This window comes from Schistocerca nitens, chromosome 1 (genome assembly GCF_023898315.1).
Source record: "Schistocerca nitens isolate TAMUIC-IGC-003100 chromosome 1, iqSchNite1.1, whole genome shotgun sequence".
Taxonomy (NCBI): Eukaryota; Metazoa; Arthropoda; class Insecta; order Orthoptera; family Acrididae; genus Schistocerca; species Schistocerca nitens.
In genome coordinates this window covers 929,567,444-929,583,266 of record NC_064614.1, presented here as the reverse complement: position 1 = coordinate 929,583,266, position 15,823 = coordinate 929,567,444, and the positions used below count along the sequence as shown (strand labels likewise).

The 15,823-nt window shown below is 38.7% G+C and overlaps 3 protein-coding genes across 3 annotated transcripts in view; 2 read left to right on the top strand and 1 right to left on the bottom strand.

Annotated features, from left to right (window-relative positions):
• LOC126193324 (translin-associated protein X) overlaps positions 1-3,323 on the bottom strand; it is a 53,362-nt gene extending 50,039 nt beyond the window's left edge. The window contains exon 1 of the mRNA XM_049932677.1: positions 3,223-3,323. Coding sequence (XP_049788634.1) covers positions 3,223-3,241 — 19 coding nt within the window. The 5' untranslated portion in view covers positions 3,242-3,323. The remainder of the gene's footprint in view (positions 1-3,222) is intronic.
• Positions 3,324-3,550: 227 nt separating this feature from the next.
• Positions 3,551-4,824, top strand: LOC126193307 (dynactin subunit 6). The gene has a single exon (XM_049932676.1). The coding sequence runs from the start codon at positions 3,646-3,648 to the stop codon at positions 4,183-4,185; it is 540 nt and encodes a 179-aa protein (XP_049788633.1). The 5' UTR covers positions 3,551-3,645; the 3' UTR covers positions 4,186-4,824.
• A 3,156-nt stretch (positions 4,825-7,980) lies between these two features.
• LOC126193291 (uncharacterized) overlaps positions 7,981-15,823 on the top strand; it is a 75,010-nt gene continuing 67,167 nt past the window's right edge. Inside the window, exon 1 of the mRNA XM_049932675.1 lies at positions 7,981-8,058. The gene's annotated coding sequence lies outside the window, so the exon portion shown is untranslated. The remainder of the gene's footprint in view (positions 8,059-15,823) is intronic.

The following is a 15,823-nucleotide window of genomic DNA, read 5'->3' as shown; positions in this document are numbered from 1 at the left end:
GTCAGTTGATTTAATTTGACCACATTCCTTTACCATTGTTTTACTTTTTTTATGTTCATCCTATAAGCTCTTTTCAAGATATTATACCTTCCCTTCAACCGCTCTTCCAAGCCCCTAACCATCTATTACAGAATTACAATATCGCTGGCAAACCTCAAAGTTGTTATTTCTTGTCCCTGAACTTTAACTCCCTTGCCAAATTTCTGCTTGGTTTCCTTCTTCACAGCGTACTCAATAAACAAGAGTGAAAAACATCAGGGTTTAAACCATAACCCCATCTCACTCCCTTCTGCTTCTCTTTCATGTACTAGAACTCTTACAACTGCAGAATGGTTTCTGTAAAAGTTGTAAATAACCTTTCAATCTCTGTATTTTATTCCTGCTGTCTTCAAAATTTCTGAGTGTAGACCAACTTACATTGTCAAAAGCTTCGCTAAAGATACTAATGCTGTGAACATAGGTTTGCCTTTCTGCAACCTATCTTCTAAGATAAGTCATAGGATCAGTAGCAATCTTGTGCATTTCTGTAGCTGTCTGAAAACCAAACTCATCTTCCTTGGTCTCTGTTTTTACCCATTTTTCCATGCATACAATCAGTTAGTTCCTTGTTTCATAGATAAAATTTGCAATAAATGTTATGATCTGGAACATAGCAACAGAAAAAAATGTAGAAAACTTATATACAAAGAACAAAATCAGAAATTTTATATGAACATTCTGCCCATTCAGTTTTTTTACAACTAACTCTACTCAATAATTCTTCTATGTGTAGGAGGAGCTCTTAAGGAGAAACATCTTAATCTACATTTGATAACACTTCTGCTACCTGTCAGACATTTTATTTACATGTGTAAGTCATCAAATACACTACTGACCATTAAAATTGCTACACCAAGAAGAAACGCAGATGACAAACGGGTATTTATTGGACAAATATATCGTACTAGAACTGACAAGTGATTACATTTTCACGTAATTTGGGTGCATAGATCCTGAGAAATCAGTCCCCAGAACAACCACCTCTGGCCGTAATAACGGCCTTGATACGTCTCGGCATTGAGTCAAACAGAGCTTGGATGGCGTGTACAGGTACAGCTGCCTGTGCAGCTTCAACACGATACCACAGTTCATCAAGAGTAGTGACTGGCTTATTGTGACGAGCCAGTTGCACGGCCACCATTGACCATATGTTTGCAATTGGTGAGAGATCTGGAGAATGTGCTGGCCAGGGCAGCAGTCGATCATTTTCTGTATCCAGAAAGGCCCGTACATGGACCTGCAGAGTTTCGCAGGGATCGAATGAAGGGTAGAACCACGGGTTGTAACACATCTGAAATGTAATGTCCACTGTTCGAAGTGCTGTTAATGCGAACAAGAGGTGACCGAGGCACGTAACCAGTGGCACCCCATACCATCACGCTGGGTGATACGCCAGTATGGCGATGACGAATACACGCTTCCAATGTGTGTTCACTGCGATGTTGCCAAACACGGATGCGACCATCATGATGCTATAAACAGAACCTGGATTCACCCGGAAAAAAAAAAAAAAAAAAAAAAAAAAAAAAAAAAATGACCGTTTGCCATTTGTGCACCCAGGTTCGTCGTTGAGTACACCATCGCAGGCACTCCTGTCTGTGATGCAGCATCAAGGGTAGCTGCAGCCATGGTCTCTGAGCTGATAGTCCACGATGCAGCAAACGTCGTCGAACTGTTCGTGCAGATGGTTGTTGTCTTGCAAACAGTAGCTAAACCGTGGGAAAACTTCTGCTCAAAGCACAGGCGACTGGTATTTGACAGTTAAGGTGCATTAAAAATTAATGATGGACTGTTAATCTACCTGTACGTCATTTCTTAGTTACTAAACAATGGTGGAGGGGGATATTTTTTTTGAAAATTGTGTTCTGCAAAAATGGTCATGTCCCCAAATACATTAGTCAATTTTTGTTGTACACAAATACCTTGCAATAAAACACTGACGTTTTGAGACATACTACATTAAGGTCTAATTATGCAGTCTATGAAATTGGACTTGGATATCACTTATCCCTTCTGTGCTACCACACTTTGAAGATCAACGTTTTTTCAGTGATTATGTAATTTTTTAGTATTTTCCTGTACATGTAACAGTGTGTGTGTGTGTGTGTGTGTGTTTGTTTGTTTAGCCCACATCAAGCTTCCTAAAATAAAAAAAATTATCCGATTATTGAGTGACTAATATTTGGCGTCCCAGGCACCTACAATATGGATCTTTTAACACATTACATTTTTTATCACATTTTGACTTTTTTTTTTTAATTTCCCTCAGAAATATGTTGTTTGTGTTTTGATGCACAGTGTGTTCACTAAGTGGATGTTATTAGGTGTTAAAAATTTCACTGGACTGTGAGTAATGGTGAGTAAGTTATTAAGCTCTGAAGATCGATTGCCAAATGTGCGTTGCATTTTCTGGGTCACACCATCTTCTTTCGTAAGCCATAATTCTGGAATTAATTCTCATGGGAACCTAATACTTTGTACATGAGAATTCCACACATGGTAGCATTGGTGTGCTAAATTTCAGCCAAATCTGAGACTACAAACTGGAGCCCTTGGTTGAAATGACAAGGAATGGCTTTTACATCATTATGACAGCTACCGAAAAATTGGATGACAAAACTTATTTTTCCTTTCAAAGGAAAACAAAATATTCTGGCAACTATTTCGTTGCATTCAGTTGAATAGTTCGTTGCATTCAGTTGCGTAGGGGAAACAGAAGAGCAATTTCGCTTAGTTAAGTATAGACCACTGTATCGGAAAAAAGGTAGCTCTTGCCATTCATGCAAATCGTCAACATGTTGTAATAGTTTTTCACGGAGAAAGTGTATTACAATTGTAATGCAACCCATTCCACATCACAGAAAGAGACCGCAACTAAGATCCACGATGAATGAATAAAGGGCAACAAACTACAGAGATTAAGTAAAGTAAAATAAAGAAAGATTAACTTTACGGCACTACATCTATTTCACATCAAGAGTGCATAAGTAAAACTCACTGACTGAATAGAACCATCAATTTTACAGTTCCCAACGTAACTGAATGGGTTGAAATTAGCTATATAATAAACATTTTCAAACTATAAATATTATTATAAGATAAACTTGGGAATGGGACATGGAAAAGGCTACAAGAGAAATTAATTGTCCTCCACAAGAGAAATTAATTGTCCTCCATCAATACCTTTTTCAAAATGCGACATCGAAATTGAGAACTCTCACAAGAAGTCAACAAACTATTGATATTGATGTTTACTATCCCCACCACCTCGCATCATCAATGCATATATTTTAAAAGAACTGTCACTCTGATAATCTAGCAAGTAACATCTTTGACTGTGTTGTATTTGATGTTAGATTTTTAGTGATCCTTCTGCAAAAAATTACAGTGCAATTCATTTGATAAATCAATTGTATCTGAATGAAGAAACGCATCTGGATCATTACGACATAAATAATATTGTCCAAAATGTTTTGTCCATCTTTTTCCCTAAGGTATCTTCTATCATCTTTGGGTAGTGTAATATGTCGTTGCAATGTTTATAAAACTGCAGGCCCCAAGGTACTTGACTTCGAAGAAGTCCTACAGTCAGTGTAAACTAAAGCCATGTCTATGAAAAGCAGCGTTAAAATTGCGCCTGGGGCTGTTGTGTGTAATGAGTGCGAGCTAAAAGGTGACATTACAATTGGAAGCATGACAATAATACACCCAAGAGCGTCGATTATAGCAGAAGCTGGGCCCATAATAATAGGGGAAAACAATTTGATTGAAGAACAAGCACGGATTACCAACAAGATTATACCTGGAAGTACTTCCTCCTCAACACCTGTTCTTATCATTGGTTCCAACAACGTATTCGAAGTGGACTGTCACTCGGAAGCTAGGAAGATCGGCGATAACAACATTTTGGAAGCTAAATCGTTTGTAAGCCATGATGTAGAGATAACAAACGGATGTATTATTGGAGCAGGTTGTACGCTGACATGCTCCGAAGTGTTGCCCGAAAATACTGTAATTTATGGCAAGGAATGCCTTCGCCGGCAACAAATGGACAGACCGCCAACACAGACACTGCAATTAGACTATTTAACTAAAGTTTTACCCAATTATCATCATCTAAAAAAATCCAAAAAAGGTCAGGCTTAATGTCTTTCAGTGCTGTGTAAACACAAGGGGATAGTACATTTATGGCATCTGCAATAGTAACTTGACTTAGCCATATAGTTTTCACTTTTAAATATCATATTGCTGTTTATTCAGTTGCAGACTAAAGGAAAGATCAGCATAAACAAGCTTCTAAATTACTTGTTATTTAATTTAATTTTGCTGATTGGAATGTCATATTTTGCACAAGGACGTGAATAACACAGCATCTGGAGAGTAAAGTGAACTAACATAAAATAGTTTGGTTTTTTTTTTTTTTTTTTTTTTTACAAGAAAAGAGAGCGGGAGAAGAATCACAAGTTAAAGCTTAAAATGTGTTTAGAAGGAGCGTGATTTTCCCCATGAGGGGTTACTGGACTTTTTACCCTAGCAGAATTCGTAATGAACATCATTAAATGATATTCTTTATATGCTTAATATTTTTTATGTCGGAACCATGATGTGGCAGTGTTATGTTTTCCCCTCCAATACATGTTCTGTTGATTACAGATGGAGATAAAACTAACAAACAACTTCAAATGTTAGATGTTTAGAGACACCATTAGTTGTGTTAGTATCTCTTATGTGCAATTTGTACCAATATGTAATAACATTAATTGAATAAATTTTCATTTCATCGGAGCTGGACATTATCACATTACACAAACTTGACATAAATGCATCCCTCTGCAAAAAGTTGAAGATAAATTGTGGTCTTGGCTGCAACTGACAGTTTGAAGCTGGAAGGGACTTAGTTACTTGTTCCATAGATCACATTCATGATAAGTGTTATGATGTGAAATGTGTCAACAGAAAAAACATAGAACACTTATACAAAACAAAAAACACCATTGAGGCCTGTGTGGTACATGCTGGCCTCTTCCAGAACACTTATATACAACAAAAAAATGTTAAAAATAATATTTATGCCTATGTGGTTACATGCTGGCCATTTACAGTTTTTTAAATGACTGATTATCTCTATGGTAGAATTTCTCTGTGACATAGGAGTAATTGTCTTTAATTTACATTTGAAAACACTTAAATTCTTTTTGCCAGACATTTTATTTTGATTGATTGATTGTTTAAGATCTTTATAGCTGCGTATTTTACTCCCTTTTGTGTCATAGGTAGATCTGTTACTCTTGAACTTAGATCAATTCTTAATTTCAAATTTCATAAGTGAAAATCATTTCAAATTCTGTGACAGTGAAACCTTGTGGTATTGTGTGATGACGTCTTTGTGACTGGACCAAAGATGAAAACATCTTAACCATATTCCTCCAGAACCTTATCATCTTCTCACCCACTCACTTCACCTGGCAATCTTCAACCCGACAGATCACCTTCCTGAATGTTGACATCAACCTCAGGGATGGCTACATCAGTACCTCCATCTGCATCAGACCTACCAATGACTTACAATACTTCCACTTCTACAGCTGATACATATTCCATAACTTAAAATTCCCATCCATACAGACTAGCCACCTCTGTGGATATCGCCTCTGTAGTGATAAGCAGTCACTCTCCAGATATGCCAGAGATCTCACAGAGACCTTCACAGACCATAAGTATGCTCCCAGCCTTGTGCAGGTACAGATCTCGCATGCCTTGTCTCTCTAGTCACTTGCCACCCACATGTCCATTGTCCAGCCCCAAAGGTGCACTCCTCTCATGTTTCATTACCACCCAACACTGGAGAAACTAAATCACATTTTCTGCCAGGGTTTCAGCTACCTCTCATCATGCCCTGAAATGAGGAATATCCTTGCCCCTAGCCTCCTCAACCCTCTTACAATGGTATGTTGCCATCCTCCGAACCTATGTAATATTGTTGTCTGTCCTTACTTTATCCCTTCACTCAGGGCTCATATCCTTGCAATAGATCTTGCTTTCGAACATGTCCCATGCATCCCCACACTACCAATTACTTCAGTCCTGTCACAGGTATCTGTTGTCTTCAGAGGCAGAGCTACTTGTGTAATCAGCGTGTGATGTACAAACTAAGCTGCAATCACTGTGCTGCTTTCTGTGTGGGTATGGCAATGTGACAAGCTGTCTGTCCGCATGGATGGCCATCACCAAACTGTAGCCAAGAGACAGCTGGACCACCCAGCTGGTGAATATGAGTGACAGCTTCATGGCCTGTACCATCTGGATCCTTCCTACCAACACCAGCCTTTCTAAACAGCGCATATAGGAACTATCCCTACGAAATATCTGTCCTGGCCACAACATTTGCTAGTCACTGTAGCCAAGAGACAGCTGGACCACCCAGCTGGTGAATATGCTGCCCAACACTACGTGCTTCACTTCAGTGACAGCTTCGCGGCCTGTACCATCTGGATCTTTCCTACCAACACCAGCCTTTCTAAACAGCGCATATAGAAACTATCCCTACAAAATATCTGTCCTGGTCACAACCTTTGCTGGTCGCTGTCCTGCATCCAATTCATTGCCCCCACTCCAGCACTGTGCTTGTCTTCTATTCCATCAATTTACCTAGTCTTTTCCCCTTTTTTACATCTCTCCTGTCCACTAACCCCTTTCTCCTCACCCAGCACAGCCTCCCTCCTAATTCTGCATACTGTCCTCAGTACATTTCTACTCATTCCCACAACTTGCTTCCCCCACCCCAACCTGCTATTCCTCCTCCTCACCACCCTATACCGCCTCCTTATCCCCACCAACCGACCCATGTTACTGCCCTGATCAGATGCAGAGGCAGCGCACAATCGGGCACGAGTGTCCACAGACAGTAGCCATGTGTGTTAAGAGCCATGCTTGTATGAAAGTGTGTTTTCTGCTTCTGAAGAAGGACTTTTTCTATACAAAATCTAAAAGTTTAGTGGTCTTTTCATTGTGTCTGTCTGTGAGTGAACGCTTCCTCTGTGTGGTGAGTAGCAATCTATCCTTTTCATATTGTTGATATATGTGGTGTTTTATTCTTGTTCTTGTCCATGTAAGATATTCCTGCATTTTGGAGTCCCTTTGCCTTTTCACATTCATGTCTACAGCAGTTTCACAAGAATTTTCTGCCTGTGCTTCTTCAATGTCTGTGAATGGAAGCATCGTCAATCGAAGTGTCAGTATCCACAGATATGGAATATGCGGCTGGTGCCTTGAAAACATCATCAGGACAATATCCAGATTTTAGGAAAGGTAGTTTACTGTTGTTTGAGTCAGTGTCAATATGTGTTGGACTTAAAGCCACTATTAAGTCCAGATTGAGGTCTGGGATGATATGAAACTCAGTGCTCACAAGTGAAAGATTCCAAATATTTCTGACATTTCTCCATGGCGAGATAGCCCCCCCACCCCCGTTCAAGGCCATGGGCACAGAGAGGGTGCAAAAACTAATCAGAAAGGATTAAGAAAGAATGCTTTAAGAATTATGCAGGAGATCATCCATTCCTTCTCATGCTGACCATTAAATCTCCTCTGACCTGGGGTCTGGGTCACTTCCCCATAACACTTCCCATTTCCTAAACCTCGCAAGCTTTTCCCCTTCACCTTCTTCCCTTTCCTTTGACGCTCTAAAAGCTCGCACATTTCCATATTCTTCCTGTGTGTATTATCCTACTGTCACTTGGTAAGTAGGTATTTTATCTATCCAGTTATATTATGAAATAAAACATAACATCAAAAACAATCAATTATTGACAAAATTATTTAATTGTATTGACAAAAAATGTACTCACCAAGCAGCGGCAGAACACACAAATAAAGCACGGCTTTAATTGGCAAGCTTTCAGAGCCAGTGGCTCTGCCTTCAGGTGGAAGTGTTAAAGAGGAAGGAAGAGGAGTGAAGGAAAAGCATTGGAGAGGTGTAGGAAAAGGGGTAGATTTCAGGAAAGTCACCAAGAACCACAGGTCAGTTATTACCATATGGTGAGTCTCCCCTGCTTTCACCCTTCTCCTTCAACTCTTCTGCCTGAAGAAGGAGCCACTAGCTCCAAAAGCTTGCCAATTACAACTGTCTTTTATGTGTGAGTTCTGCCATGGCTTGGTGAGTAGATTTTTTATCTATCCATGTACGTTATATAGTCGCATGAGCAATTCAAAAAAGGTACTGAATTTTATCTCGAAATGTTCAAAGAATGACTTCAGTTACATTTTCAATGTCAAAAAACAGCCGTATAATTTAAGAGATTTTATTTTATTCTGAAAGCAACCAATTTCATTTTGCATTCTTCAGGCCCCATATGCTTTTATCCAAATAAATGAACTTGTCGTATAGCACCATAAATCGCTGGATATTGTGAATTCTAATGTAAAAACACAAAGCAGTCAAGACGTTATACAATGATTCATACAAAGGCGTGACAACAACTTACAGTTGGTCATCTGCAAGAAAACAGACAACCTCAAGAAATTTGGGTCCTACATCCCTGAAGAACACATATGCTTTTATAGAGAAATGTATAAACTGGCCTTTAGTAGATAGTGAACAAGAAACATGCGGACAATCAATACTTCACTAACCTTGCCATTTAACTGACTGTGTTTACTAACTGCGAGTTGGTGACAAGAAGCTTTTCAGTAACCTTACAATAATAGTTTTTGTGTGGAAAAAATAAATTTAAAAATCTACTGATGAGTAACACACAATTATGTTTGTGAAAAGCAATTTATTTCAGAAGCAACATATGTCCAGCAACTTAAAGCATAAAAATTATTAAATAAGCTGATCATAACATTGAAAATTGTATAAATAACCAGTAGCTGTATCATACAAAGTGAAACTGAACTTAGAAAGAAAAAAAAGGGTAATCTCACAAATAAACATATTTTTCCATTTTGCTCAAGATCAAAAGACATGGACAGCCATCAAACAGAGTGACTTTGTGACAGTTTTTACGTTTCTTTGACTTTTTTTCTTGGAAACTGTGCAATGTATGAAAAGAATGTGCATATTAAAACGTAGGTCTGTTTCAATAAACTACATTTTTGTATCTCATATTCTTTTAAAATCTGCCATTTTGCGTTTATTCTTTTTTTGTGTCGCAAGTCATGACATGATTTGGGACACCTGTTTATTTTATCCAGAATACTATATTCACCCTATCAACTTGGTGACTTGAGATAGTGAATTATACTATATTAAAATTAAAATAAATGTTGAGAATTTAAAAAAGAAACAAAAGAAATATTGTTATGCTATTTATTAGATACTGTAGCCTTAAAATATTTTCCGTGTATAAAAGTAAAAATAAAAAAGTTTCATACCTCTTTTTTTTTTTTAGTAATCAGATTTTGTTTCTATTAATTCACTTCACTCTGCACTTCACTGGAACCAGTAACTACCATTGTGAACAAAGAGAGGAATGAATTTGCACAGAGACTTCTTGAGTGTCTCCTTCATTTGGAAGGGCATGATGTTTGATGGCTTTTGAGACTTTCTCACAAGTGTAATTATCACTTTGGAATCTCATATGGTCAATATTTTCCCTATGAATGTTTGCAGAAGTACAGTTAAACCTTACACCAATGAACTCTTCTTCGTGTAATTCATCCACTGAATGGTTTTTATAGTTGGTGTAACTTTGTGCTCAATGTAATTCCCATCAGTTGAAAGATGATCACCTTTGTCAGAGTAATTGCTGCAATATTTTTGACTTTCTGAACTCGTTCCTTAGTCAGTTCTAGCATAAACTCTTTTCGTGTTCATACATCATTACTCAGACAAAATCTGATTGTATCTTTTTAGGAGTGATAGAATCCAGTTTCATCCTGGAATATTGTTATTATTTTTCATTTATCTTCCATGTCTGCCTAAGTAGTTTCGCAATTATTCTAACTACAGTTGTGGCCAGGGAAAAACCCCACTCAGTTGCAGTTACCAAATCTGTCTTTCTCAATATGACAGAGAGAAGTTTGGCAATGATACCCATCTCTGAATAGAACTCTTGAGGATGCCATACCTATCAGTGGCTTTCCTTACAATCAAAATGTTTGCCTTAACATTAGCATCAGCATTTGCAAGATTCTCCCTTATATAGATAGTTGATAAGATCTACCACCAACTTTCTTAAAACACTCTCTAGGCATCTGAAACAACAGAAAATGTTTTGCTTTAGATACTAGCAGTAAATTGTTTTGAAAAGATGGTAAAAAACAAATATTTTGAAAAAGAATATTTTGAAGTTCTGTGATATCATTTATTAACCTAACTTAGCAAACAGGCCAAGAAACAGATGAACATGTTTCCCAGCAGATGTTTACAGTAACATTTTCTTGAAAATATAGTGTTAACACGTTGACTGCTGCATGCTTAGTGATGGATGTTTCACCGCCAGGTCAGGTACATGGCATTAGGCGTGAGGCTCTGCTGTGGCCTCCAGCAGCCACACAGCAGTCAACATGTTAAAGCAACTATACTGAGAAAAGTTCTGTAAAGTAATATCAAATAACATTAACCTGATGGAAAGTAACATGACCTAACCTAAAAACAAGCTGAAGGCATGTGTCCATTAGCATATAAACTTCAAATCGCTTGTAGAAGCTGCTTCTGCAAGTTATGTCTTGTGAAAACCTTCATCAACTTGCAGGTGAAGATTCCACAATTTAATGGAAACAGTTTCTTGCACCTTGCTGCAAGTACTTGCCAATTGCTGAAAGTTTTTCTCAATCTTGCTGAAGTTTTTTGTGTTCAGTACTGATACAAAAATGTCAGTGTCAAAAAGGAGAATGGCACGAAGTAGATGGATGAAAACAAGTGTACCAGTGGAACCCTTAAACACATATAATAGGCCACAACAGTCAAGGAAGTGCAAAACTAATCTAGAAATTACTTTGTTTCACCAGGAGGGGAAGTGTAGTTGCAGTACAAAGATCTTTAAATTTTAGCTGATTTTTTATGTTAGCACAAACATAAATGCATTATATTTGTAATAAAAGTATAAGGGGCAATCAAAAAGTTTTCATTTGAGGGCATTGCTGCAGCGTATAAGTAATGTAGTGCAACTCTGGTGCAGATATATAACACCAACATGCAGGCAAGTGATTAGTACGGTATTCAAGTGGCGTGAACTGTGGCGACATTATTACCAGCTGTGTCCAAACGTGGCCCAAGTACTGTTATTCTTTTCTTGTCTGTTAAAGAACAAACACCAGTAGAAATCCTTCAGAGGAAGAAGAATGTGTATGGGGCAGCATGTCTGTCGAAAAGCTATGTAGTGTAATGGTGCACCAAGTTAAAAAGAAGAAGAAGAAGAAAAAAAAAAAAAGAAAAGGAAAGACCCTGAAGGGTCGATGATTCCTGTCAGATGAGGATGTGCAGCCTGGAGTTATGGACTTATTCATGCAGCAGGACATGGTATTTTACCAAACATGAAGCTCAACCTGGTGCATTGGTGGGGTGTTTGCCTCAATGCTCATGGTGATTTTGTCTGATTGAAATATTGATTCTGGACTGTATAGCCTTCAAATGGACACTTTTTGATTGCCCCTTATAATAGACATTGTCTGCAGAAATTGAAGAGTAATTAAAAGGCCATCTGATGGTGGTATAGCTTGACACATTTTTGTATTCTGTTTTCAAACATTTGATTGTATAATAGATCAAAGAAAAGAATCAGTTTTTGAAAATGTAATTGGATACATAAAAAATTTACTCATCAAGCAGTGGCAGAAGGAAACACATATAAAAGTTAAGGAAATGTGCAATTTTTCTGGCAGAAGAGTTGAAGAGGAAGGAAGAAGGATAAAGGAAATGGACTGATGAAGTTACGGAAAAGGGGAGGGTTACAGAAAAGTCACTCAGAATCCCTTACCATCCAGTAAGTCTCCTCTGACGTAGGATTCTGGGTGACTTTTTCATAACGCTCCCCTTTTTCTAAACCTGGCTTGTTCTGTTTCTTCACCCTTCTTCCTTTACCTGCAGCCATTCTGTCAGAAGAAGGAACCATTGGCTCAAATTGCTTGCACAGTTCCTTGACTTCTATGTACCTTGCCTCCTGTTGCCACCTGATGAGTAGACTTTTTTCCTCTATCCAGTTATGATATACACACATAAAAAAAAGGTTTTGCATAACCCTCCTCCCAGAACTTCTGAAGATAGGCATTGACTGTGGATATTGTATCACAGACACAGTCCCTTTGACTGTTCAGAGATGTCACTAAACCTGCCCAAAGATGTAAATAACCATGCATGAGCAGCGCCTATTAGACGGAGGGGGTCCGACAGCTGCTCAGTTCCAGTGATACCAGCAGGAAGGAGGTACATGGCTTGTGTTGTCTGTATTTCAACCATGCCTAGATGGTCAAGACTGCGGTTTGATCATGTCCGCATTGTTATTTTGTGCCAGGAAGGGCTCTGTAATGGATCTGGGAGATGTGTTATTTTCTAACGGATTTGTCGATACCAAATCTAATGAGGGAGGTTGTAAATGTTTTCTTATATTTTTGTCAGAATATTTTTTTGTGAATTGTAATTTGCCTTATTTTATGCTAATTTGCTTATATGTTTGAGAGTGACAGCATATTGATTAATATTAGTAGATGTGACGAAGAATATCACAGAGACTGGTTACAAGTTCGCAGGAGAGCTTCTGTAAAGTTTGGAAGGTAGGAGACGAGGTACTGGCAGAAGTAAAGCTGTGAGTACCTGGCGTGAGTCGTGCTTCGGTAGCTCAGATGGTAGAGCACTTGCCCGCGAAAGGCAAAGGTCCTGAGTTCGAGTCTCGGTCGCGCACGTAGTTTTAATCTGCCAGGAAGTTTGATGTTTATGTTGATCTCTATTCCAATTTTCTGTACAGGTTCCAGAACTCTCGGAACCAAGGTGATGCCAAACTTTTTTGATGTATGTAATAATACAACAATGGTGGCAGTGCTGTGTTTTTTACCATGACACTGTAAACTTCCAATTTCCTATCTCATGGTGTAACTTTACTGGAAACACTTCTGCAAGTACTTGCAGCAAGTTCCTGATATTAAATTTCTGAAGTGACTTGCAGAAGTAAACTTGCACAACTTTTTGTTCTAGTGTAAATGTCTCAGCAAGTGCTTGCAAAAGTTATTTGCTAGTGGAAACACACCTCTATAACCGACAATGACTAATGTGTATGGAAACACTATGAGAGACAACAGATACATTTTAATACACTTTTAAGAATCTAGTACTATTCAATTAAGTCTAATGTAAGATTTCTGTGGAATAAACATGTCACAAGTCATCCCAGGCTTACTGTGAATTTGAAAATCAAACTATTACTAATTTTTTTCTTAGATTAGTAATAATTAAATATGTAAGTGAGGTTGTTATTTAAAGGTTAGCTATGTTTACACTCTTAAATCATAAAAAGTAGCAGTCACTACTATTTGTTCCATGTTTTCTGATCCTTACACCAACTTTGACATCGTTTATCTTGTGTTTGTCTGAGAGGTTTTGGCTGCATTTAAACTTGCAGTGAAGCTCTCATTGCTACTGCGAAAGCAAAGAGAGCTTCACTGCAAGTTTAAATGCAGCCAAAACCTCAGACAAACAGAAGCTAAATGATGTCAAAGTTAGCGTAAGGGGGGCTATGCATGAAGCATTCAGTGAATTCGAAAGTAAAGTTCTATGTACCGACTTGACAGAAAATCATAGGAAGTTCTGGTCTTACGTTAAATCAGTAAGTGGATCGAAACAGCATATCCAGACACTCTGGGATGATGATGGCATTGAAACAGAGGATGACATGTGTAAAGCTGAAATACTAAACACCTTTTTCCAAAGCCGTTTCACAGAGGAAGACCGCACTGCAGTTCCTTCTCTAAATCCTCGCACGAACCGAAAAATGGCTGACATCGAAATAAGTGTCCAAGGAATAGATAAGCAACTGAAATCACTCAACAGTGGAAAGTCCACTGGACCTGACAGAATACCAATTTGATTCCACACAGAGTACGCGAAAGAACTTGCCCCCCTCCTAACAGCCGTGTACCGCAAGTCTCTAGAGGAACGGAAGGTACCGAATGATTGGAAAAGAGCACAGGTAGTCACAGTTTTCAAGAAGTGTCGTTGAGCAGATGCGCAAAACTATAGGCCTATACCTCTGACATCGATCTGTTGTAGAATTTTAGAACATGTTTTTTGCTCGCATATCATGTCATTTCTGGAAACCCAGAATCTACTCTGTAGGCATCAACATAGATTCCGGAAACAGCGATCGTGTGAGACCCAACTCACTTTATTTGTTCATGAGACCCAGAAAATATTAGATACAGGCTCCCAGGTAGATGCCATTTTCCTTGACTTCCGGAAGGCGTTCGATACAGTTCCGCACTGTCACCTGGTAAACAAAGTAAGAGCCTACGGAATATCAGACCAGCTGTGTGGCTGGATTGAAGAGTTTTTAGCAAACAGAACACAGCCTGTTGTTCTCAGTGGAGAGACGTCTACAGACGTTAAAGTAACCTCTGGTTTGCCACAAGGGAGTGTTATAGGACCATTGCGTTTCACAATATATACAAATGACCTAGAAGATAGTGTCGGAAGTTCCATGTGGCTTTTCGCGGGTGATGCTGTAGTATACAGAGAAGTTGCAGCATTAGAAAATTGCAGCGAAATGCAGGAAGAAGTGCAGCGGATAGGCACTTGGTGCAGGGAGTGGCAACTGACCCTTAACATAGACAAATGTAATGTATTGTGAATACATAGAAAGGAGGATCCTTTATTGTATGATTGTATGATAGCGGAACAAACACTGGTAGCAGTTACTTCTGTAACATATCTGGGAGTATGCATACGGAACGATTTGAAGTGGAATGATCATATAAAATTAATTGTTGGTAAGGCGGGTGCCAGGTTGAGATTCATTGGGAGAGTCCTTAGAAAATGTCCATCAACAAAGGAGGTGGCTTACAAAACACTCGTTCGACCTTTACTAGTGTATTCCTCATCAGTGTGGGATCCATACCAGGTCGGGTTGACAGAGGAGATAGAGAAGATCCAAAGTAGAGTGGCACACTTCGCCACAGGTTTATTTGGTAAGTGTGATAGCATTATGGAGATGTTTAGCAAATTCAAGTGGCAGACTCTGCAAGAGAGGCGCTCTGCATCGCAATGTAGCTTGCTGTCCAGGTTTTGAGAGGGATGAGGTATCGAATATATTGCCTCCTCCTACTTATACCTCCCGAGGAGATCACGAATGTAAAATTAGTGAGATTCGAGCGCGCACAGAGGCTTTCCAGCAGTCGTTCTTCCCTCGAACCATACGCGACTGGAACAGGAAAGGGAGGTAATGACAGTGGCACGTAAAGTGCTCTCCGCCACACACCGTTGGGTGGCTTGCGGAGTATAAATGTAGATGTAGATTTTGAGATATTTTAAAACTGTACTTACGCTAATAATAAACTGTATCTTTTAATTTGCGGACATCAACAGACCACCTTGTGAATGTTGCTCAAGCTGCAAAAAATTATTATGGCCAACCACAGTTGCCAGCGTAATACAAAACAAAACAGTACCAAAATGCCCCAAGTCACCCCGTTTGATGGTAATATTGTTTTTGCCGTCAGTGATTCACATACAATAGTGGTCCTATGAATATGATTTTCTGATCTCTTAAGACAATTATGTGAAGTACAGGGTGTTTCAAAAATGACCGGTATATTTGAAACGGCAATAAAAACTAAACGAGCAGCGATAGAAATA